This window comes from Spodoptera frugiperda, chromosome 16 (assembly GCF_023101765.2).
Source record: "Spodoptera frugiperda isolate SF20-4 chromosome 16, AGI-APGP_CSIRO_Sfru_2.0, whole genome shotgun sequence".
NCBI lineage: Eukaryota > Metazoa > Arthropoda > Insecta > Lepidoptera > Noctuidae > Spodoptera > Spodoptera frugiperda.
The window spans coordinates 7333003-7358586 of NC_064227.1; the positions used below are offsets into that span (position 1 = coordinate 7333003).

At 34.2% G+C, this 25584-nt stretch overlaps 2 protein-coding genes and 1 long non-coding RNA gene across 11 annotated transcripts in view; 1 reads left to right on the forward strand and 2 right to left on the reverse strand.

The window, feature by feature from the left end:
• LOC118280632 (trehalase) overlaps positions 1-14144 on the forward strand; it is a 73358-nt gene extending 59214 nt beyond the window's left edge. For 7 of the 9 annotated variants that reach the window (XM_050699443.1, XM_035600866.2, XM_035600868.2 and 4 more), the window contains one exon: positions 10894-14144. In XM_050699443.1, the coding sequence (XP_050555400.1) occupies positions 10894-11023 (130 nt within the window). In that variant the 3' untranslated portion in view covers positions 11024-14144. Of the gene's footprint in view, positions 1-571; positions 815-10893 lie in introns of those variants that run through there. The other 2 variants (XM_035600872.2, XM_050699447.1) reach the window with 2 other exon arrangements.
• Positions 6628-9631, reverse strand: LOC126911591 (uncharacterized). The gene is made up of 2 exons (XR_007706123.1): positions 8181-9631; positions 6628-6816 (listed from the first exon to the last, which is right to left on the reverse strand). It is a non-coding gene; the product is annotated as an uncharacterized LOC126911591 (long non-coding RNA).
• LOC118280633 (facilitated trehalose transporter Tret1-like) lies at positions 12210-17280 on the reverse strand. The gene is made up of 3 exons (XM_035600873.2): positions 16769-17280; positions 16278-16413; positions 12210-15655 (listed from the first exon to the last, which is right to left on the reverse strand). Exons 1-3 carry the CDS (start codon positions 16790-16792, stop codon positions 14379-14381), a joined length of 1437 nt encoding a protein of 478 aa, XP_035456766.2. The 5' UTR covers positions 16793-17280; the 3' UTR covers positions 12210-14378.
• Positions 17281-25584: the final 8304 nt, after the last annotated feature.

The window sequence follows — 25584 nt, forward strand, 5'->3', positions numbered from 1 at the left end:
GTACATTTAATGTAATTAGGCCTGTTATTCTGCTAGAAGAATCTCTATATATAAAAATCAATTGCTGTTCGTTAGTCTCGCTAAAACTCAAGAACGACTGGATCGATTTGGCAAATTTTGATCTTGAATTATTTGTAGAAGTCCAAGGAAGGTTTAAAAGGTGGAAAAAATATGGTTTAAGGCGGTACAAAGTTTGCTGGGTCAGCTAGTAAAGAATAAACTAAAAGAAGAGAAGTAGACTGTGGAATGGGTTTAGTGATTGCATTTTGCACTTTTTATGTTATTAGGTGCATTGGGGTGAGTCCAATGCTAAACAGGTGCAATCCTAGACATCAGGGTTACCGGGGCTCTGGTTCCAAAAGCCGTAAAAAGCAGCGGAAAGCTCGAGTAGGAGGGGCCCATTTTAGTTATTAAAATGGTTTTTGGTCAGTCTGACACTCCCTCTCGCTTTGCCCAAGGCGGTAGAAGTCGTTGAATGACCTTGCCCTTCCAAAAAAGCCCAGTGATTGTAGCAAACACATTAAAAAGTCTTAGCAATAATTAACTAATTTTATTTTTCCTTTTGTTTCAGATATAATTTCTGTTTATACAATAAACTTATCACAAATATTACCCAGTGCGTCGTGAGGCCCGCTAAAAGTAAGATCCTTCCATTTTATACCTTAATTAGCTGTAGTTAAGTAGATATTAGTTTAACTATAGTAATGATAATAATAAATTATGATGAGTAAAGTACAATATATTATTAATATTTATTAACATTATATAGAAGACATAAATACACTGTGTTTTTAAATATTCTACTTTAAAAAAGAGCAATTTACTACAAATGAGAATTGCATTAAATCCAATAGGAGCCAGTATGAACATAAAAATCTGATTAGTCCGTAAAAAATTCAAAGTTTAGAAGTGAAGAAGAGAAAATGCGTAATTTTTATGTATAAAACGTACCTTTTAAATAAAAAGGTTTCATAAAACGTACCTAGAAGTGACGTCATGCGATATTTAAAATCGATATATTTTATCTTCAAAAGTATTTATTTCCATAGGAAAATAAAAAATACGTGTAATGTTTTAAAATAATCTACAAGACGGATTGTTTTTTTAATTTACGGCATTTAATGAACGATTGAATGATAACTAAAACTGTTTATGACACACCAGCGCCTCTGGTGGCGAGAAAAGTTCCTAGTTTTACCTATAAACAGTGTATTCATGTCTTATGTAATAAAAATGATTTATTTATTCCTATTTATAAGTAAATTTGTATGTGTTTTTGTCTTGTGATATATTTTTTCAGGGTAAAATAACAAATTAGAAATAATAGTGCTTACAAGTATGACTTTTGTGTCCAAAAATCTTTAAAAATATGTTGGTACCAATAACATTCCTTTAAAATGTGATATTTAAATATTTAACCTTAAAATCGACAGTATTTTAGATATACATATTATATTTTATTATTTATTTATTTTTAAAACAAATACAATGTACATATTTGTTCTAATTATACATTAAATATATAATTTTTAGTTTTTTAACATAGTGACTAGTGATATTAGTTTAAGTATTGCTTGCTAAATAAAGTTTTAGGTGAAAAAGTACATAATAGTAATACATATATTTTATTTACTTTACTATAACAATACGCGGATAAACGAATTTATTTATCTTACATGTTATTCTATAATATAAAAATAAGTCGGGTTTTCCTTCCTGACGCTATAACTCCAGAATGCACGAACCGATTTCCACGGTTTTGTCTTAAAGGTCTCGGGCTCCGTGAGGTTTATAGCAATTATATAAAATATAAAAATTATAGAAAAAATTAAGAGAAAAGCAGGAAAACAGAGAATCATTGGGGGCGAAACGGAGTTCGCCGGGATTGCTAGTTTATTATTTATTATAATTATATAGGGCAATTATTGAAAGATATTTAAACACGTGATTATACTAATGATTACAAACAACTAGTAGGTATTTTGCTAACGATATTTTGTTATTGTGATAAAAAAAATAAGATACAAAAAAAGTTTCTTTGGGAAACATTTCTGAACATACTTCATCAAATCCAGTTAATTCTAGGAAGTCTACAATACTACCAATTTACCTAGTTACACAATACATAGGATATCCTTACCTCGCATGACTATATCAATCTATTTTGTACCCTATTAACACGTTCCTTCATTCAATGCTTCCACGTAGAATTACAGTACTAGATTAGTCTATTTCAAAAAGGTTATTTTTAAATGCACTTATATGTTTTACTCGGGAAAACAAAATGTGTATTTTAAATGGATTTTTTAGTTTGTTGTTTTTGTTACTGGCCAGAATATTCGGAAGGGTTTTTTATTGGTTTAAATATAAACAAGATATTTTTGTTAAGTAGATAAAAAACATTTATTTCTTTGAACCAATTGTTCTCTCATATAAGGTCCTCTAAAATTATCTGCCACGGCTTTAATTGGAGGTAGTGTTCTGTTTCAAGATTACAAATAAAAACAATTGATAGCAATTGAAGAGATAGTTCTTTCATAATAAACTCATAGGTAGATTTTTAATATAAGAAAAAAATACTCATAATCATTCATTTAAATGTAATCTTCAAACACTATGTCCCATTAAAGCCGTAGTAGATACTTTTAGAACACCTTATATACATAATATTAGTCATAATGAACACAAATAGATATTTTTCACATACTCTGTGCGATATTCTTACAAACAGAACAATAATAGTTCTCCATAGACCGTGCGGTAGGTCAAGAGTCAAGGTATACTTTGAAAGTCAGTGTCTAAGTTCCCTAGCTAGGAAACTGACCCATAATCTCATCAGCCAAGACCTTGCATGACTAAACGGACGGACAGATTTACAGCAGGACGTCTGTTATTATATGCCACTTCTCGGTTGCAATATCACACGACTTGTTGCCCTATTAGATGCATTCAAGGGATTGTATAATCGACCGTAAAAGTATCATACCTTAAGGTTGCAAATCGCTTGCAGTTTTCCAAGTGTTAAGGTTGATTTTTGCTTGTTAGGTTATGTGAGAATTACTTCCTTAGATGTTTGCTGTCGTAATTATGACATAAGTGTTGTAGCGTGATGGTTATGTAACCTTCCTCAGGAATAAGGAAGTGCATAAACATTTTTCTAAATGTTTTATGACTTCTTGTTCTAAGAAGACCTTGTACGACATCGTTTTGTGACATTTTCAATTGGTACACGATATTTTCTTCTATACTTTTCAACCTCTAATACATGATATTCATAACATAACTGGTTAAAAAACCATGCCCAATGAGGTACTATAGTAGAGGATCATAGTCCATGTGTGATGATAGCAATTTTATTTTGCTCGTTTGCTGTTAAATAAGTGTAGGAGAGCGTTGTGTGAGTGAGGTTACCGTAGGTTCAATTCCCCCTTCCCACTCTTACCAATCCCGGATTCCCCAAAACCCCGTAACTTCCTAACCCCCAAAATTGTAATGCCTCTGGTGTTTCGGGTGTCTATGGGCGGCGGCGATTGCGTACCATCAGGTGATCCGTCTGCTCGTTATTTATTATTTTTTATTTTATTTATTTATTTCTTTTCCATATAAATTACATTATAATATACTAAGCCCCACAAAACCGTTGCAATGGTTTGACTGTGGGGTCGCTGAGTCTCTATGTTAATATATTAAACATGTTTACCGGCTTATGTTAAAAAAAGAGACTGTATGAGGATAGCCAGTTTATTTTTCTCGTTTGCTTTTTAATAGCAATTATTGTTTTTATTTTTTAGATATTTTGTCCTATCTTTATTCTACTTACACAAAGTCTGTATCTTGTTAAACCAAATAACAAAAACATCAATTGAATTTCATCATCACTGTAATTGCATTTATAATTGCATCAAGAGTATGTCCTCGAACTCAAAATACAAATCGAAAAAGAGTGTTAACAATGCTGCAATTAAAATGCAAGTCACAGTAAAGTACTGCTTATAGGTAAATCTTCATTATTACTAATTCAATTTATAATTTTGGAGACTTATTTTTATTTAATTTTATGAAAAATGTGCTGCGGACTGCCTAGTGTATTACCGGGGCTCCGGCTCGAAAAGCAGGAGTAGGAACGGGGTGGTTTTTAGTCAGTAAGAGTCTGACACTCCCTCTCGCCTCGACCAAGGCGGGAGAAGACATTAGATGATTTTCTTGCCTAAAAAATGCTATTTTAAAGGAATCCATACCTCAAATTATGAATCTGAAGATATTCTCTAGTTTCAACTTTTACAGTAACATAATATAAATGTTACAGCAGTGTGAACATTCACTCACCTTGAGTTTATTTGTAGTTTGGTCTATCCTTTGCTTTGTTTCCTCGGGTATTCAGGTAAATAAAGACCGACAAAAACCGACGTGAAACAACGTTTGCGTTTCGTTGTGTGAGTGAGGTTATCAGAGGCCCAATTTCCCCCTTCTCAATCTTCCCATTACCCGATTCCCAAACAACAACCCTTAAATTCCTAACTCCAAAAATCCGGCAACGTACTTTTAACGCCTCTGGTGTTTCACGTGTCCATGAGCGGCGGCAATATGCTTAACATCAGGTGATCCGTCTGCTCGTTCCATAAAAAATGGGGTGTTTCCAGCACAAATATCAAAATAACAGTCATTTCAACCTATTTTTTCATTTGTGCATCGCAATAATAAATAGTTCCGTGTGGGCATCGAACCCGCAAAACTTTGCTCAACAGTCTACAGTCAAACTGTCAGTCATGCAATTGTGACATTTCGTCCTTTTATAGTCATTTAATCATTGTTATTATCGCTCAAGGTTGGAACATACAGCCTCATCCATTGTATTGTTAATAACCGGATACACTAACATGCTCACTTCCGTTTGTCACTTGTCAAGGATGACACTTGTTTATACATGTGATGATTTTTTTTTTTAATGAATTGTTAGAACTCATGTACCTATGAAAGCCATTGCCTACAGTAATGGGCCTGCTCGACTGTAGTGATAATCTTTCGGAAAATTCACGCAAAACAACACGTTCGATGACGTATTGCCGTGTTAGTAAAGTTAGTACAGTACCCTTAGTACGAGTTTGGTTTACGTTAAAAGAGAGCGCATTCGGCGTTTTGATTGGTCAGTGGGAATGAATTAACCCATCAGAGCGCCGAACGCGCACTCGTTTCGTTTACGTTCAAGTTAAAGCAAACTCGTACTAAAGATACAGAGCGCCAAACCCTAGCTCCTCCCGAAAGTTGCATCACTTGAAACTTTATGGTGTTGCAGATATCCATAGATGCTGCCAATTGCTTACCAATTGCAATTGATAAAGAATATATACAACGTAACGCCTTATATCCCCGAAGGGGTAGGCAGAGGTGCACATTACGGCACGTAATGCCGCTATACTATTACAATATACTAGGCACAATTCCAGACTCGATTTTTTTGAAAATCACCCCATTTTGCCCCACCCGAGAATCGAACCCGAGACCCCTTGTCCAGCAGTCGTACTTGCGACCACTCGACCAACGAGGGAACAGCCAGTCAAACCCATACAGATTATCTACTGCAAGATATAGGTCTTACCTCCCTCTTCTACCCTCACATACCCTCTTCTACCACTCCTACAAACGACCCCATAAACTGCTACCATAATTTCAACTCGCGGAACTCTAAAACACATCAACCGTAAACTTGTTATGAGCCATTGTGTTGTTTATGGCGGTTTTTATCTCTTCACATGATGTGTATGTACTTACATAGCATTTTTTTAACGTTTATAAGTCTGCGTTTGGCCACCAACCCGCTTACTGCCAGGACGGCGAAGCAAAGATGTGGCCGAGGATGGAGCACACAGACTTAGAAAGTACCTAATCACTCTGACATTGAAAAGACCCGGGTTGTATTTCTCAGAAAAATAGAAGCCGGCAGATTGTACCATCCCCTGGTTGCACGGATTAGGAACGTGGATTGGTATATGGTCTCACCCCAGGCCCATACTTAGCCCATACTTATCTGGTAGGCGGTATTCTGTAGTCAAATATGTTGTAGTCAATAATGAAGACATTTTAGCTGACTCCTTATCTGATGTTTCTATATTTGGGAGTTCAGATTTCTAAACTAGCTTGCACCTTATATTATTATCCTACCAGCTATGACACGGAGCCACGGAAGACCTGACGGGTTACCGGGGCTCCAGCTCGATGAGCAGGAGTAGGAACGGGGTGGTTTTTAGTCAATAAGGGTCTAACACTTCCTCTCGCCTCGCCCAAGGCGGGAGAAGTCATTGGATGATTTCCCTACCTCAAAAAATAAGCTGATTTATCGGATTCTTATACAAGAGTAACTTAATAAATCATCATCATCATAATAAGCGTTGGGCAGATTCCGCCCACTGCTAAACTTGGTCCTTATTTCGACAAAAATACATCCTATAATTCCAAATACGGAAAAAAAAAACTATTCCCCACGGTTTCCTCAGTGAGGTTTTAGAATAATTTCCACTACTTGGAACATTTAAACAACATTTTAACTTACCATTATTCCCTGTAAAATAGAAAATCCTCTATAAATAGTGTCCATCTCAGTGAATTTATCTCATGGTAAAATAAAACACAGAAACTCTGATCCGTTTATTATAAAGTAAACACGTTTAGTATAGATAAATATCTACTCGTGTAGTACCAATAAAATTAAATGTCTCTACTTAGTACCTTACCGTACACTTGTCATGTAGTTTTGTAATCAATTAACGACCGAATTCATTGCGAAAACGTGGTCCTTTCGTGCTCAGTTACTGGACAATTCTGAAATTATTAAAAAAGTATAATTAGTAAAGCAGTCACTTTGTATTTACATTGACTGGTAACAACTGGTGTCCACTGCTAGATCTCTGCCTATCCTTTAGCAAAAGTCGTGATATTGCATTAATGCGTTTTAATTACCAATTGTCATTATTACGAGTATACGGCATCTCATTAAGTCCGGCTTAATGCATCTTTTTTATTACGTGTACTATCATCATCGTATTTTTTTTTGTATAAGTCAGTAAACGAATCGCCCATGGACACCCGAAACACCAGAGTCGTTACAAATACGTTGGGGAATCGGAGATTAGAAAGATTGGGAATGACTGAGCCTCCGGTAATTTCATTCACACAACACAGCTTTGTTTCACGGTGGTTTTTATCCCCAGTTTGCTAAAATAAGAACATTGTGTTCACAGGGCAGTAATTTATAAGTAAATTAAAGTTTTATTATAATTGTATGCACTTAGACATACCAAGGGTATTAAACAGTATTACAGACGTACAAACATAACTGTTATCACTGTATTATGTATACAGATAATTATAATTATTACTTTGTTTACTTATATTTACAAGGCACACCACGATTATTGAATTTTGCAATCACCACTCAATTAAGTTTTTTATTCAATTGCCTCGTTAAAGCACTTGTCTCGAATGTAATGCCAAGCATGAAATCTTGACCCGTAGCTGCGGACTGCCTCACAGGGCTCTAGTTCGAAAAGTAGTCTATTAGGAATGGGGTGGTTTTTAGTCCGTAACTCCTCGTCTCGCCCATGGCGGAAGAAGTCATTGGATGATTCTCTCCCCTCAAAAAAAGCGTGCAATCTTTGGTTCAATTTTGACGAGTTTCTGAAATTTTAGGTTCAATTTGGACAGTCTTCTGGCCTTCAAGGTCTATTTGAACCTCATAGTTAGGTATTGGATTCAAAATTAGTCAGTTAATTAATTTTGCATTTATAAAATAATAGAGGAAAATTTTAGAATATAAAATATATCTTCTATATTATCTAGAATCATCATGACATCATTTAAAAAAAAAACGATCTCAGCTAGAAATAAATCTTCTTCGAGACTTACGATTGCAACGATCATCAAACAAGTAATCCGTAGCTTTTATTGCATCAAGTAAATTGCACTTTCCATACTCAATGCGAGAAAGTTTACCATCAAACGTAATTTTTATGAGACTTCACTACCATTGAATATGAACATTTAAATAAAAAAATAAAGCACTCACCTTAGCTGTCAATTTTAACGTATCATCAGAACATAATTATAATAAATAAACAATTAATAATCACTGATTTATATTAATTACCTATTGACCTAGCTATCTGTATTTATTATTATTTATTTACCTTTTTTATCTCTCATTAATCTGTGCCAATCTTCGCTTACGACGTAATAAAATCTCGCGGTAATAAAAATGAAATAAATGACACGTCTTAACAGCTCGAGTGTCGCACAAATACTGAGCCCGCCGCTGCATTCGCTAGATCTTGTTGCGTACGCGCATACTTTGATGCAATTAATTTCTGACCAGCCGCGTTCATGTACAGCATGTTGTTTTTTTATTGATAATTTTATTGGTGAATTTGAAAGGTGTTTTTATTTTTAATATTAAGTGTAAGGTTTACTTTTACACACGATTGGTCTGTGCGAATTATTTTTGCAAGATTGTTTCTCTGTGAGATTTTTTTTCGTTTATTGCTAAGGATATTATAATGATAATGAGATGGTAAATTAATATTTTTTATTAGTTATTAGGTAAATAAGAATTTTTAAATCAATTTTATATCTTAATCTCAAGTTCAACTAATCTCACTATGTATCAAATCTTGGTATATTTAACTCGTTTCGTAAACGTACGTTTCCAACTGCATAATAGATATCGTGGTCCTTTTGTGCATCTTGCATGCAGTTGCACCGCTATTGTAGACTGATTCCCATTAATCATGGTCAAGGCTGATGGTCCTTTGATCCGCAGTACTTATTCTGTACCTAGTTCTTATTGTGCAATGATTAAGTGAGCTACTTGATTAATTGAGAAATCTTAAGCCAATTATAGTGTCAAGTATTCTAGGTTAATGCTCATTAATAACAGATGTTGGACAGTATTTTAGGGTTCTGTAGCTACAGGGTAAAAATTTTGCTGTTTGTTTGTTACCAGGGTGTATTTTGTGAACTGTGATAGCAAATTGAATGTATACTGCAGTGTTGTTACTGTAATAACCACTATAAAAATGGATTAAGGCTAACAATAGATAAAAAATAAATTAAATAAAGATTTTTAAACATAAAATTGTTAATTACCCTGTAGCTTTTTTGTTTTAAAAGAACTTTAGTATTATTTTATCCTTAAAGTGATATTGGTTTCAGTATAAAACATGATTATCGATGTTATGTAATTCTTAAAAATCAATGCCTTCTTCTGTTTTTATTAGATACTGAAATCAATTGCGGCCCCTAGGACCAAAATAAAGACCAAAGTAGTTAACATTTTTTTTAAACAATCCAAAGAGATAAACAGAGAATTTTATCCATAAATAGTCAATATAGGTATGCACAATAAATAAATAGTTGCTATTTACACAATATTATACTGAATTAATTGTTGTTTACAAAAAGCAAGCGTTTACGTACGTTTAGCATCTGGCTACACGTGAGGATGATCCAAGATCATGTGTGATGCGATTGTTTACTGTTTATGTATTATTTTATTAGTCGTTAGAGTTCAATGTTGCTTGTTTATCAATAGCTGGTGCTTTGATTGTTACATTGTTGTTTTAAAGACTGGTTTATACAGGGTGTAATAGATAGCTGTTTTATAACTATATATTACACCTATCCTATCTATTAAATTTTTTTAACTTTTTTTTAAAAGATAAATCAATATTTCTTATTAACGTAATATTATAAAACGAAATTATTGTGCACATACATAATTAATTAAAGGATAGGCTGTGAGGATAACTATGATAGATCTACTAATCGACCTTATTTTTAAAAGTAATATGTTATAATCTTTAATGTAGTAAAATGTGTTGTGTGTGGGAATTGTATTAGAAATTATAAGTAAAATATTTTTCTTCTCGTCTTTAGAATCAAATCAGTAATACCTACTAGTATCTTTAGATGGTTAGAAAAATCAAACATCAAAAAATACAATTAATTTTATTATGTAAAAAATATCTTACCATTGTAAATAACACATAAATACAGACATAACAAAAGAATGATGTAAATTGCTTTTAGAACTTCATTCTAACCTTACAAACATCATCACATACAAAATCACCCTTATTACTTAGAAAACAAAGTAACTTTTGTTCTGTACTTATGTAGTTAGTATATTTATTTGAGATAAAACTAAGGATACAGGTATTATATTGTTTGCTTATTATGTCATCTATGTACATAACGTGTATGTACTGTATATAAGCAAATCTAGACAGTAGTGATTACTATGTTTATTATGTAATGAAAAGGATTGTATGTACATGTTATTAGCACATAACCAAGGTCTTATTTAAAAAGACTTGTGTGTATTTTAGTTAATGTTTTGGATCTTTTAGCAATAGGATTTCAAGCTGCAGACTGCCTAACGGGTTACCGGGCTTAAAGCAGGAGTAGGAACGGTGGCTCTAACTGCCACACTCAGAGACATTTAATGACTACTTAAACTATTCCTTAGTAACGATTTTGTATTGAAAACAATTACTAAGGACTAGGTTAAGTAACCATTAAATGACTCTGAGTGTGGCAGTTAGTCAGTAAGAGTCTGACACTCTCTCTCACCCAAGGCGGGACAAATCATTGGATGATTACGCCCCCTCAAAAAAGGGTTTCAAGAATGTTAATGAAGCGTTATTTTGTTTGAATTGTTGATCTATTAAGTAATTAACAAATGTTCTGAAAAATGTACCGTACTTATGTGATTTATGTTTATTTATATATAGTTTTATGTTATTGTATTGCGGGCCTCAAATGTTTTTAACTGATTATAAAAACCAAGCCATGGTAAACTTCTTTATTTTTGTTCTTTACTAACAAATATTTTCTCTTTTACAGATTAATGGTGTACAGAAAACGTAAAGATTACATCCGAGTGTCTGGCGGTGAAGACTACAAGCTTCTTTCCCGAAAACCCTACACGGAACTGAGGAGCCTCAACGGGGCATCGAACCCACGTCAACGATGAACACATACCTACCTCTTAACTACTCGACCGCTGGAACGTGAGTGAAATAGTTATCCGACTTCTTAATGAAGTTATTGAATAACTGTGGGCCGTATTTTTGTGTAAATTCTAATTAAATATTACATGTTTCTTTGACACGCTACTTTGTTAAAACTAAAAGAAATCATGTTTTTTTCGATCTTCATTATCAATTATGAAGCAGAATCATAAAGGACTTTTACTCAGATGACAATAAATAAATTACAAAATAGGGTTTCTGTGACAAAATCGATACAGTTTTTATTTTTCTCAACAAATTAAACGTATATCTAGCGTGGCATCTAGTATGGTTATATCTAGCGTATCAAAACCAGAAAATAATAAGTAAATGAAATAAATAAATCTTGCCGTTTTAATACATAACAAAATTCTGTTTACCTGTATCTAAATGAAACTTATTTAGTTCAGTGTTCAGATAAAACAATGTAATATCTTGAATAAATATAACAAGTCACGATTTTATATATTGAGCAAATAAAATCATAATTTACTTTAAAATCAAATATAACTAGCAAATTAAGTGACTTTTCTTTTTCCAAAATAAAATACATTTTTAATATTATTTGACTGTCTCTGTATCTGCTCAAAAACTAAATGTTAACAAATCTAATGTTACAAAAACGTAAATAAAATGTAATATTTGGAAGAAAAAAATCTTTAAAAAAGGCGTTTGTATAATACCAGTTCTATAGTGCTGTGAATTTTCGGCCGAACTGCGGTTTTTGAGCGTGGACATTGCGTGGCGTTCACGACAAAAATAAGACAAAATTTTGACTGACAACGCGTCACGTTCACGCTAAGAAACCGCAGTCAAGCCTTAACTTGTAAATAAATAGCTTACAAAATATTATTGCTTGTAATAGTTTTAAGTCATAGGTTTAGAAAACTATAGTAAAGTGAAAATATGTTTGATTTAATTAAAGATCATGAATTAACTTCTTAAAAATATTTTGCAAAAATTCAATGTCTACTTACCCGTGTAAGAAAAATATGGTACAATCATTTACTCACTAATCTCATGTGTATCCTAATTGGAAGCTCAATTTTTTCATTATAAAGCAATACAAGTATACTTCTGTCTTTTTCATTGCATTCTGAAATCGTATTTCTGTTATATTTTACTTTTATTTATATCCTTTTGTTTATGGGGGTAATTATACTACAATATAAAATAATACTTATTGCAAAATAAATAACAATAAAACGGTTTTAATTAAAATTGGTCCTTTTACAACCCGAAGGACCAAATGATTAAAGCTACAACTAACGCCATCTAGTACAAAGTTGATGAACTGTTTATGACAGCACCATCAATCTACAACTCTTCGGTTGTCAGCAAACGCTTTAATGATGTGTTAGTTGTGTATAGATGGAATTGCTTGTAATTGTGACATTAATTCTACTAAGAGAAAATATTGCTATCTTTTTTAATATCAATATTATTTGTACTATGTATTTCATGAAATATATTAAATTAATTTTTATGATTGTCAGTTTATTTACGTAACTGTTTTACGAGGAACTCGACTAGTTTAGACAGTAGCCGCGTCGTGTTTCGTGGAATGCTACTCGTGAATATGAGCCTCTAGAATGTCTTAAAACTAGTCGAATTTCTCGTCAAACAGTTACGTGAGTAAGCCCAAGAACAAATGTCACAATTGCACGACTGTCATCATCTATCTGCCAGTCCATCATCAAGGATATAAATTAAGATCTTTGTATTTCTATGATATTTCAAGAGCTGTATCTAAATGGCCAAGACCATACCTATTACTACAGTTTTTAATTTGCCCCATAAAGACTAAGGATAAATTATATTTTACTATGTTTTACCCCCGAACAAAGTCGATAGTCAATATTTTTATAACTATAGGTATTAAATGAGTATTATTAGATATTAGTTTAGCCTTAGTTTGTAAGTAGACAATTTTAATTTCCCTACTAAGTGTACATTTTACTCGGTTTTGTACATGTGTTTATGCATTTATATTAAAAAATGTCATACGATTTCAGAATGCAAGATAATATTGCTTTAAATTGACATATATTGTGTATAAGAAATTATTTTCTGTTCATTTTAACACAGTTACTGCCACACTCAGAGTCATTTAATGATTACTTAAACTATTCCTTAGTAACGATTTTGTATGGAAAACAATTGCTAAGGACTGGATTAAGTAACCAATTAATAACTCTGAGTACGGCGGATAATCAACAAGTTATTTAATTACATTAATAGTCACATATACATACATATACTATCAATAGTCTATATTATATTTTCATTATTATTTTCTAGTTATATTGGTTACGATTTTTTATATTGCAATCTTAAAAAATCATAACCAATATTGTTGTGTATTTGTAATTAACCAATTTTGTTGACATATTTCATTAATTTTATGTAAAATAAACTTCATCGGTGCTGGTCACCATTATAATTATTAATATTCTTCATTTAATATTAAAATTATATCAATCATGACATAGGAATACATTTTATAATAATTTTACGTCAATTTTTATGTAAAATGTAGTCAATGTAATTATTATGTTATATTTTTTAAATCATTTAATTAATTTTTAGATTTGTATTTGTGATTTGTTAGTTTATTTTTTAGATTAATTTATTATATTTATGTAATCTCAATGTGTAATGTGATTTCTTAAATATTATTTTATGTATTATACCAGTTTTACTGTTACAAAAAAGCTAAAAGCTTAAAAAATACTTTCTTTAGTTTGCTTTACGCATTATTTGGCAAATACTTGTACAGATTGAACTTATCTCTTATAAATATCTATTTGACGATTCTGGTAAACCAGAATAATTCTTTTACGTTACAAATGATTTCTTATTCTAACATATATAAATTGCATGTGATACTATTGTTTTTGTATATAAAATCAAATAAATTACATTTCAGTAGGCGATTATATTGTTCCTAGGCGATTTTATTAGTTTATAATTTAGTTGATTGTTCGCTGTTACTCTGTAGATACCCAAACAAAGGGATCGTGACGTCATCGTGTATAGTTATTAGTACGAATTTGACAAATAAATAAGATTAATTAATTTTAATTTTGTCTTTTATTTAATCTGGTCCTTGTGTCCGTCTAATTAGGAACAAGTTCTGATTATTTTCAACAGATGTCACTGTATTACATTTTTTGAGAAATTCTTTATTAGAACTAAATGTATATTATAATATTATGATGTATTGTATTACCTACTTAAATATATTTACAATAGTGAAATATCTAAGTATTTACAAATATTATACATTAACTTAAGCTAAAAATAATGAGAAAATGTTCAAGCAATCATCTGAACTAGCTCTTGCTCATCTTTTTTATTTTTAACCTCATCTTCTCTAAACCTACCATGATTAAAAAAGTATTCGATCTCTTGCAACGTCCTATCCTTAGTTTCAGGCAACATAAAGTACAGAAATACTAAGGAAATAGCCATAACTATTCCTAATATCGTAAAAGTTCCATAAACTTTAAAGGTTTCCAACAAAAATGGCGTAGTTTTTAAAGTAACTATACTAGTTACTGATATTAATATACCAGCAATTGTTGTCCCTGCTGCTCTATGTTCTAGGGGGAATATTTCCCCCACTAAAGCCAAAGGTATTGGTGCACAGGCAAAATTAACTATGGCAAAATACAGAGCGAACAAAGACAATGGTACTCTAGGCGCATTAGGTATCAGGTCCTTAGAAGCTAAGTATAAATAACCACACGCGGCCTTAAGGACCACAACAGCAGCAAACCCAGTAGTAAACAATAAAGTTCTCCTCTTCATAATCTTGATTAAGTAAGAAGAAAAGGTAGCACTAACAGCTACTAGGACATCTAAGGCGAAAGTGTAATAAATGGACCCTGAGTTTCCAGATATTTCTGAAATTATCTGGACAGCGTAAGCTGGGAATATGTGCCTGCCTGTTGTCTCCAGTAGAATTGCAGCAAATAAGTAATTCAGGACTGGCATCACAAAGTCTCTCTTGCCAAATTTCTGACAGAAATGTGCCAAGTTCTGGTAAGCACTGAGCTGCTTAGTTTCCTGGCGTTCTTGCTGAGCTTCTATCATTTCTGTCAGCTCTTTTTCTGATTGCTCCGTCTTTCCTCTCAGCCTGTAGAAGACCGTTCTACTTCTATCAAATCTTTTCTTCGATGTCAGCCAGGAAGGACTTTCTGGCCAAGTGCAGACCATAGCAAAAGCCACTAAGTAGGGGATGAGCGTTATAGCAGCGACTGTCCTCCAGTGAAAATAATATCCTAGGATGTGGACTAGAGTACTCCCGACGTAGAGAGCTGCAGTCTTCAGATTTAAGAACATCCCTCTATGAACAGGACTTGAGTATTCCCCTATAACTATAGCGCCTAATATCGTTGTGGAACCAGCAGTGATGCCTTGCAGAACCCTTGCAGCCAGCAAGCAGGCGACGTTTGTGGAGAAGTACATGACGATGAGACCCAAAGCTCCTGGAATGATGTTCAGGATAAAGCCCATCTTTCTCCCGAAGCGGTCCATGTAGTATGATGATGATAGAAACCCTGGTATCCAGGCTAGACCGAAGGATGCAGCTGGAAACAAGAGAATAGATGGTTAAACTTAAAATTTTGCTCAGCTACAGGTACTTACAAGTTGGTATTGTGAATTTAGAGAAAACCAGACTATTGGATATGGAACAAGGGTCGTGCTTTTTAGTCCTAAGTTTTGTCTTTTGAGTAAAATGACCATTAATAGCCCGGAGTCAGGAAGTTCGGCGGTGTTTCTCCTCCGTGGCTCGGAAAGCACGTAAAGCGTTGGTCCTGCATCTAACCTTTCTCCGAAGTGAGGGAACAGAGAGTGTGATTATCTTTGCACACACACTTGTGCACTATAATACCTCCTGCGTGGTCTAGTAGGTACTAGTTAGACAGACTGACCACCGTTTTCGAAATCAATGTAAATGTTCAAGATACGAAATATTGAAGGTTGAGATCAGTGGTGTATCTACTCTTGAAAAGGTCCAGCACTGGACTGGCAGAAGCGAAAGTAGGTGGTGATTGTGAACTTACAAAATGTTAATTACATAGTCAAAAGTCAAAACAGAAAATTTAAATTAATCCTAAATTAGGCACTTCGAAACGACAAATTAAATTGTCATCAGTCAGTTGGTCTGTCAGTGAAGCTAGGTGCTCGTCATAACTTTGAACAGCTTACCTATCCATGAAGATTCATCCAAAGTGGCCTTGATAGGTGAGTCTGGATCCATGAGAGCCGGCAGTAAGCACGTGGTGAATCCCAGGAATGTGCCCACTTCCACCATCGTGAGGAGTACTCCTGACACGATCCATATCTGGAGAAAGATGAGGAATAGTTTCAGGACAATTTGGTATTTAATAATTCGGTCTGCCAGAAAATATGGATTTGGCAATGTAACTTCTTTATCTAAGAAGGTGCGTTGCTTTTGAAAACTTGGATTCGTTTTTTCAACTTTCCTATCTTTGAGATATCATCCATAATTAAAGATGTGTGCAATATATATTTCATTTACAGTCATTTTTTTTCACGATAAAACTGCTGAAATGATTTTTACGGCACATTTAACTTTATCCTTACTAAAATTTCACAGTCTCAATACAGTCGTGTTTAAAGAGAACATGAACAAACCAAAATATTTTTAAATTAGGTACAAAAAAAGATCCACTCACCTGTTTAAAAAATGCGTTAGCCATTTTAACTTTAACACATAACAATACTACCTATTTACATAAAAATAATACGCTTTTCCCTTCACTGATACAAAGGAGAACTGCGAATCATTTCGATACAGGTTTACTTTTATAATATAATTCACAGATAACTTTATCAGTAATATTTAGGATTTCACATATATATGCTGAGCTTATGATAAAAACTGGATATCACTGGTATTTGTTTTGACAAGTTGTAATATACAAACATTAGCGTAGCGTAGAAAACTGAGATTTTAAAACGAATCACAAGTTAAGAACAACTATGTATTTTAATCATGACAAAACGTCTCTGAAATTGGTGCACCGATTTTGACGGTAGTTAGGCTACCTTTATTTGCCACAAAGTTCGTTTTCCACGCAAGCGAAGCCGTAGGCATCAGCTAGTTATTTGAAAATATTGTAAATTTTTGAACCAGCTTTTTTTTATTTTCAGTCGCTTGAAAATAAACGCAAAAAACACATTGCAATCACGCAGTTTCACAAAAAAAAGTTCGAAAAAGAAAAATACTTTAATTATTTTTGTCCCTACTATTCCAATTGTTATTAAGTTCAATGTTAAATAACAACTGATGTATTTCACATTACAACTAAAAGCAGACTTTATGACTTTTATTACATATAAAATAAACAAATATATAATAAAATACTATACATATTTTATCGTGTATAGCAACTGTTGATTAAAATAATAATAAATTATTATTATCAGGGCTGCGCTATTTATATTCATGATTAGCTAAAAAAAGAAACTGATATTAGTTACCTATCTAAGTTTAATACGTAACCAATCTATAAATATATTTTAGTATCTACTTATTTTGATACAAACAGAGCTATTTATAGATATTAAAATTGGCATTAAGGTTCCTTTTAAATGTACTGAAATCTTAAAATATCATCTGATAGAGAGAAAAATCTGTTTTTTTTTTCATGAATATTATTATCAGACCTCCACAGATGGAACGCAGTAGAGCTAATGCTCAACGCGTTACCGGGGCTCTGGCTCTAAAAGCAGGAGTAGGAACGCGGTGATTATTAGTCAGTAAGAAGTAAGAATGTGACACTCCCTCTCGCCTCACCCAAGGCGGTAAAGTAGGAGTCAATGGAAGATTTTTTTAAGAGGTGATCTTCAAAAAAACCTTTGCTAAATGTGGAGATTATAGAAAACACTCATAAGAGATAGATGCCATACCATTTTTCAATTGATGGCGGTACGAAAACTAAAGAAAACATAATTATTGTTCCACTTTCTACGCAGCCCTATGAAATACTACAATGGCATCAATAAAACTATTGTCTCACTCACGTGTGCACTCAACTGCAGTGTAATTACATTTACTTTAATTTATTAACGCTTGTGTTAAACACACAACTAATATTTGTGTAATGTCGGTATACGTGTTGTAGGTTATGTGGTTCTGATCTTGAGCGTTTGGTAACTTTGAACTTGTCAATGTATTACAATAATTTTATTATGGATCTTATAACATAACCGATGGTTAGAGGGTGAGAGGGTGTCTTGTTTGTCTCTACATATTCTTTTAGGAAATAAAAGGTGTTAAGGTCCCAACTCATAGCATCTCTCTCATTCAAACCACGATTCCAGACTTATAGGCAATAATTATTATAGCTTCTACCAGCGGCTTTGTGCACGCATTCCCTTGAGATAAAAAGTATCTTATGTGTTACACGTACTTATTCCAAATTTCACCCCGATTCCTTCAGTTGTTTTGAGTAAGAAACACAAACTCAAACACATAAACTTTTGCATTTAGTTATAAAAATATATATAATAAAATTAGTATATAGTAAAATAATAATTTGTAGAGATTTATTTCCAGCAGTCGACAGAAACATGCTTATTATGAACTAAATATTTTTTTCTAGTTTCATAAACGAAAGACACGATTCAGTAGATTTTTTTTTTATTTCACAAGACACATAACCTTTAAAGGTGACAAAGAGAACGTCCCAGGTTCGTTTAATTGGTCGGACACGACGAGTGGCACTCGACCTACTGTCATACACAAAGAAGGGTAGGCAGAAAAGATAGTAATCTAGATAGGTTTCTTCGTAGCCAATAAAACTGTTTTAGTTTAGCGTTTGTTGCATATTCAGGAGTTTCAGGAATGGATTAAGTGTGTGTGCGGTTACGATGTGTTAAATAAAGTGGGTTTATGTTTAGATTTTAGTGCATTTCGCTTGTAGAGTGCAATTAAAAAAGTCATTTGATTTTCCAAGCTTTTGCTAGTTATGTTATAATGTACATGCATCAAGATAATTTTATAGGTACTAGGTACTATTATATGTATAAAGCTGAAGTGTTTGTTTGTTTGAACGTGCTCATCTCCAAAACTACTAGTCCGATTTGAATGATTATTACAATCTTGTGTTGGATAGTCCATTTATAAAGGAAGGTTATATTCTATAAAATATCACGCTACGATCACTTCAGTCAAAAGAAACCGAGCAGAACTGGTGATAAAACTGTGCCGGTTCCGGAGTCAGGGTCGCTATTACTACACTGAGATCAATTTCAGAAGATTTTTTTAACTACTATTAATGATTTTTAAATGACTGACCTGGGAATGGACGCAAAACCCCATGTTCAGACAGTCCCATTTGGGACACTTGATCAAGAAGACATTCTAAAAACTCAAACACACTTTGCTCAACCGGAGAACCAAAACATCCTGAAAATTAACAAAAAATATTTCACTTACAGCATTTCTTACAGGTAAAAAAATTGTCTCTGGCTCACGGCTGAAAACATTACGTTGAAATAATGGCGGCTACGCACTGTGATAGCTACGTGATGGATTTTAATTAAATTTTTATGTTTTTGCTTTCTAAGGGGCTGTTTTTTGGTTGTGAGAGTAGGAGGGTTTAGTTACCGTGTTTAGTGTAGTGTTTTACTTCTTCTAGTTGTATTAGTGGAGTGGTTGCAAGTGCGACTGCCAGGCAAGGGGTCTCGGGTTCGAAACTCGGGTCGGGCAACTTATTGCTGGTCTTTTTCGGTTCGGCGAAAATTTCTCAGTAGTAGCATGGCGTCTGAAATTGTGCCCAGTATATGGCAATAAGCTCTCCCCTTATTACATGGAACTTATAACACAAACAGTCTAAAGTGAGTAGCGATATTACGTGCCGTAATGTGCACCTCTGCCTACCCGCTCAGGGATAAAAGGCGCGATGATACGACGAGTAAGAAGAGTCACCCGAATACAAATAACACTAACATTACCCCACTTGGGACACAGAAAATATCTACAACGAATCTTGTAAACTTACTCAACTTATCTCTAAAAAACCTATCCCCTACACCCCTAAAACTAAACTAAACAAGAACGCTTCAAAGCTACAGCAAACACTCTACTTATACACGTATCAACTGGAAATTACAAGCAAAGCCTGTACTGAAACCTAGTTAAAACTAATCCCGCTTCAATTTAAACATTTCCCGTGACATTACTTGTCACACACACATACACAGCACACGTACATGTTTCTTCAATCAACGCACACATGTGTAGAGTGTTGTGTGTGTATGTCGAGGGGGTAACACACACTAGTGTTGCATATCCTTGGGGTGAGATCGGTTGCACCGTTGCAGTTAACTGAGATTACTATCTGTATAATTATGATATTATTCATCATCTTTTGTCAAGTATATTTCTCAAAGGGAGTGTTTTATATGGTACATATAAGCCAGTAAACGATCCGATGGATCATCTGATGGTAAGCAATCGCCGCCGCCCATGGACACCCAAAACAGTAGAGGCGTTACAAGTGCGTTGCCGAGGTTTTGGGGAAAAGCAATTTAAGGGTGGTCGGGGATTGGAAAGATTGGGAAAGTGGGTACTTGCTCCTCCGATAACCTCAGTCACACAACGAAAACAACGCGTTGTTTCACGTCGGTTTTCTGTGAGGCCGTGGTAGCACTCTGGTCGAGCCTATTCAATCGAGCCGAAGCACTCTCTCTCTCTCCCACAATTGAAACTGTCGTAGTACGATGCTCAGAATTAGGCTCAGAGTTGAAATAGTCTATTATATAACCTTAAATATAACCTTGATATTTATGTAATCGTGTTACCTAGACTAAAAGCTATATTTAGTTCTCTATTACAATAGAATTACGAAATAACAAACAAACATCTTGAGACTAGATGTTTTATTTTCATTGTTATATTTTATTTATTTACATAATATGTACTTAAACAACGTATGTTACATAGGCTCCAGACGCTGAAGAGTTTTATTTATTTTGCTGTAAGGACCCTTATGCAAGACTTTTCTTATTGAGGTACTAGAATATCGTTGTATTGTGACTTAGATTCTGAATTTCTTCTATAATTAGGCACTTGTACTTACAGTAAATATTTCAACATGATAATATATTTTAAAAAGTACGTACTGGATAAATGTGTAAAATGTTCGTATTTAATATGAAAAATGAGAATTCATGTTTTACTTGTACAATGCAAATGTATCGGCTTGACCGGAGTGTTTCCACGGCCTCACAGAAAACCGACGTGAAACAACACATGAGTTGTGTTTCGTTGTCTGAATGAGGTTACCGAATACCCAAGGACCCTCTTCCTCATTCTTCCCAATCCCCAATTCTCCAACATCCCTTACATTTGCCAACACCGCTACCATATTTTTTTAAATTATTTACTAGAATCAAATCTCGACTACATAAACGACAGTTTACCACAGTGCAACCCAACCTCCGAACGTTTGATTATGTTAGTATAAACGCAGTTAGCACGGCATGTGACGTCAGCTATACGGCGATGACGTCACCCCCTGCCGCACTATTATACAACTATAATATTAGTATTATGTGCTATTATATCCTAGTACTTATTGCTTCAAGGTTGAAAGGTTTTATAATGATAGATTGCTTTATTGGATTTTGTTTACTTATTACAGTTTTCGAGTGTAGTTAGAAGTTCAGGTAAACTGTTATTCCGGAGCTGTTGCCTAGCGGGTTTACCGGGACTCCGGCTCGAAAAGCAGGAGTAGGAACGGAGTGGTTTTTCGTCGTCTGTAAGGGTCTGATCCCCCTTATGCTTTACGGTTGCCCAGCCACCGCAACTTGGTAATTTTTTTTAAAGTAAACTCTTTCATAATTTCAACAATAAATAGATATAATCTGAAAATATTCCACAGTCTCTCAAAAACCATGTAAACGAAACAAAAACAAATATAAAAAACTCCATTACAATTCAAAATATTTACACCCATACAAGTGATATCATCACGCTCTATCCACAAGAGTACTGGCAGATTTATAGCGTCTTCATTACAGTAGCACGTAGCCACCATTCATATCATTTATTGTGACACCCGGCGTCGCCTGCATTTACTGGTTATAAGACATTTCTTATTAGTTCGTGATGTTATCAAGTTAATATTATCTGAAGATGTATTTTTGAAATATGTCTTCCTTTTTAGTCTATATAGGAAATTGGAAAAAGAAAATATCTGTATGATACATGATACAAACTGCTTAATCTGTTTTATTGATTAAGTGATCGCAAGTAGTGGTCTCGGGTTTGATTCCTGGCTCGCACAGGTCGCAGATTGCCGCCTATGGACACCCGAAACAGCAGAGGCGTTACAAGTGCGTTGCCGGCCTTTTGGGAGTAGGAATTTAAGGGTTGCTGGGAAATCGGGGTTTGAGGGGTAATTGGGCTTCGAAAAATCTTACTCACACAACACAAGTGTTGTGTCACGTCGGTTTTCTGTGAGGCCGTGGTATCACTCCGGTCGAGCCGTCCCATTCGTGCCGAAGCATGACTCTCCCACACTTGAATGGTTTTGAAAACAAGTGAAATCTCGGTTATTCTGATACTAAATTAATTTGTAAAGAGCTTAAGACCTTAGAAATAACATTTACATTACCTATGATAGTGTTTAGCAACTAAAATTAGTTAGTAGTTAGTAGACGCAGGAAATTAGTATCGAGAGACGCGTTCGAACAAACTTACATTATACATGACGGGAACTTTGGCTACGTCTTCATTCGCTTGTATTGGCGTCTCCAGTGAAATTGGGATTCTCTTTTACTTAGTATCTTTTTTTCTTTAAGGAATTTTATTTGACAGAGTGTATTTAAAGAGTGCTTTTTATGGAATAAGCCGGTAAACGAGCAGATGGATCACCTGATAGTAAGCAATGGATACTCGAAACACCAGAGGCGTTACAAGTGTATTGCCGCCCTTTTGGGGATTTGGAGGTTAAGGGTTGTTGAGTAATCGGAGATGGGAAGATTGGGAAAAGCAGGAGTAGGAACAGGGTGGTTGTTAGTCAATAAGAGTCTGACACTCCCTCTCGCCACGCCTAAGGCGGGAGAAGTCAATGGAAGATTTCCCCCCTCCCCCAAAATAACCTAAATGGTGAAAAGATGATTTGTTGCACTGTATATGTCGTCTACCCTTTCAGGGATTAAAATTACATTGTACCTTTCACCAATAAATTATAAGACCTTACTTTCTTATAACAAGCAAACCCAGTACCAAAACCATAGTTGATTATAGCCTCATTGTCCTTGTAAATCAAGTGTACATCCGATCGATCTCGCCTCCTGAATAATTGACTTGGCTGTCCCACTCCTGAACTTGTAATGGTACACCCTTAGTTATTACGGGGGACATATTAATATATTATGTTCCGGGGACACGGCATCGATTAGCTGTGTTATACAATAGAGGAGCTTATACATAATGTTAGGTGGGCTATCGTGTTAATTTATTCTAGGGAAATATGTATTTTAAAGAATGAAAATCAGTGCAGAAGAATTTTCGGTATTTTCTAAAATGCGACTACAATACACTTAAAATGTAAGAAAAACTTGTGCCATGCTACGCTTCGGCACGAATGGTCGGCTGGATTAGAGTGATACGGCCTCACAGAAAACCGACGTGAAACAACGCTTGCGTTGTGTTTCGATGTGTGGGTAGGTTACCTGAGACCCAATTACCTCCCTTTCCAATCTTCCGAATCCCCGATTCTCCTAAATTCCCTAAATTCCTAAACCCCAAAAGGCCAGCAATGCACTTGTAACGCCTCTGGAGTTTTGGGTGTCCATGGGCGGCGGCAATTGCTAGTAGATGTAAATAAATACACGTACTTAATACATACTATGTATACTATGTATGTATTAACACGGTTGTCTTAACGTACAAACAGAATGCATTACATTTGATTAGGTGATCCGTCTGCTCGTTTACCGGCTTATACTATAAAAATATAATTAGGTGTAATTCACATATTAATTGAATTTGTGAGTGCGTGATCATTAGAATAATTAGTATCAAGCTATAACGTAATTTTTAAAATGTGTTCCTAATCAAGAATATGACATAATATCATCACGCTAAAATGTAATTACTCGTATGTAATGTAATGAAATAATGGGACAAGCCTATTGCTGTAAATTGCGTATGAGTCTAAATTTTGTGTTAAATGATACCTATTTAGTAATTAAGTACTAACGCATTAACCTATTCTTGTCTAAACAAAATAAAAAGAATGTGTCTATGAATTTTTCGTTGGATAAAATAGGATAAAAAGTGACCATATTTTATTTATTTTAAACTTTACTGCACATAGTGTATGTGAGATTGGCGGACTTAATGCCATGGGCATTCTTTGACAGTCAACCATTGGGTGGTACAGAACGATGAAATGGTAGGTGCAAAATTACAGAAGAGAAAACATAATGTGCAGAACAGAAGATAAGGTAATTGATAACAATAGGAGAAGACATAAATATACAGTAGACGTAATCTACCCCTATTCCAAATTTCAACTCAATCCCTTCAGCCGTTTTGACGTGAAGGACAAACATACAAACATTAGCATTTGTAATATTTGTAGGACAACTAACACAAACTACACAATCTACAGTTGCACTCGATCCTATCTCCGTTATCTGAACACGTCGCAACTATAACTAGACATCTATTGTTCTGCCTACCCCCTCGCTGCAGTCTATCGATCAGTACCTCTACCAGGAGCTTAAAGCAATAGGTAATATTATACTTATCGATACTCGATAGCGACGACGTAAAATGTTTGTATGACAAAATGTATATTATACTAGCGACCTGCCCCAGCTTGGTGCAATAGTGATATATTTTGCATGTATTATACTTACAAACCTTCCTCTTTAAATACTTTATCTATTAAAAAAACTGTATCAAAATCTGTTGCGTAGTTTTGAAGATTTAAGCATACAATATAGGGACAGAGAAATCGACTTTGTTTTATACTAGGTAGTGATTATAAAATTAATTATTATTGCGTTAGATTTTATTATAATAGTAGCTGACCCAGCAAACCTCGTGCCAACTACAACATCGATTTCTTACCTTTTAAACCTTTCCTAGACTTCTACAAATAATTCAACAATAAAATTAACCTAATCGGTCCAGCCGTTTTCGAGTTTTGGCGAGACTAATGAACATCAATTCATTTTAATATTTAATAAAAAGAAAAGTTATATAGTTGTTTTACTTCAGAAATTAATTTATATTCTGCCTTTGTGTTGGAAAACTTTGATGAAGTCTTTTCCAATGTAAGTTTCACAGACAGTAGTAGGTGCTCATTCATAGCCTTTTTCATATCGCTGCGGACTGCCTAGCGTGTTACCGGGGCTCCGGCTCGAAAAGCAGGAGTAGGCACAGGGTGGTTTTTAGTCAGTAAGAGTTTGATACTCCCTCTCACCTTACTAAAGGCAGTAGAAGTCATTGGATTATTTTCTT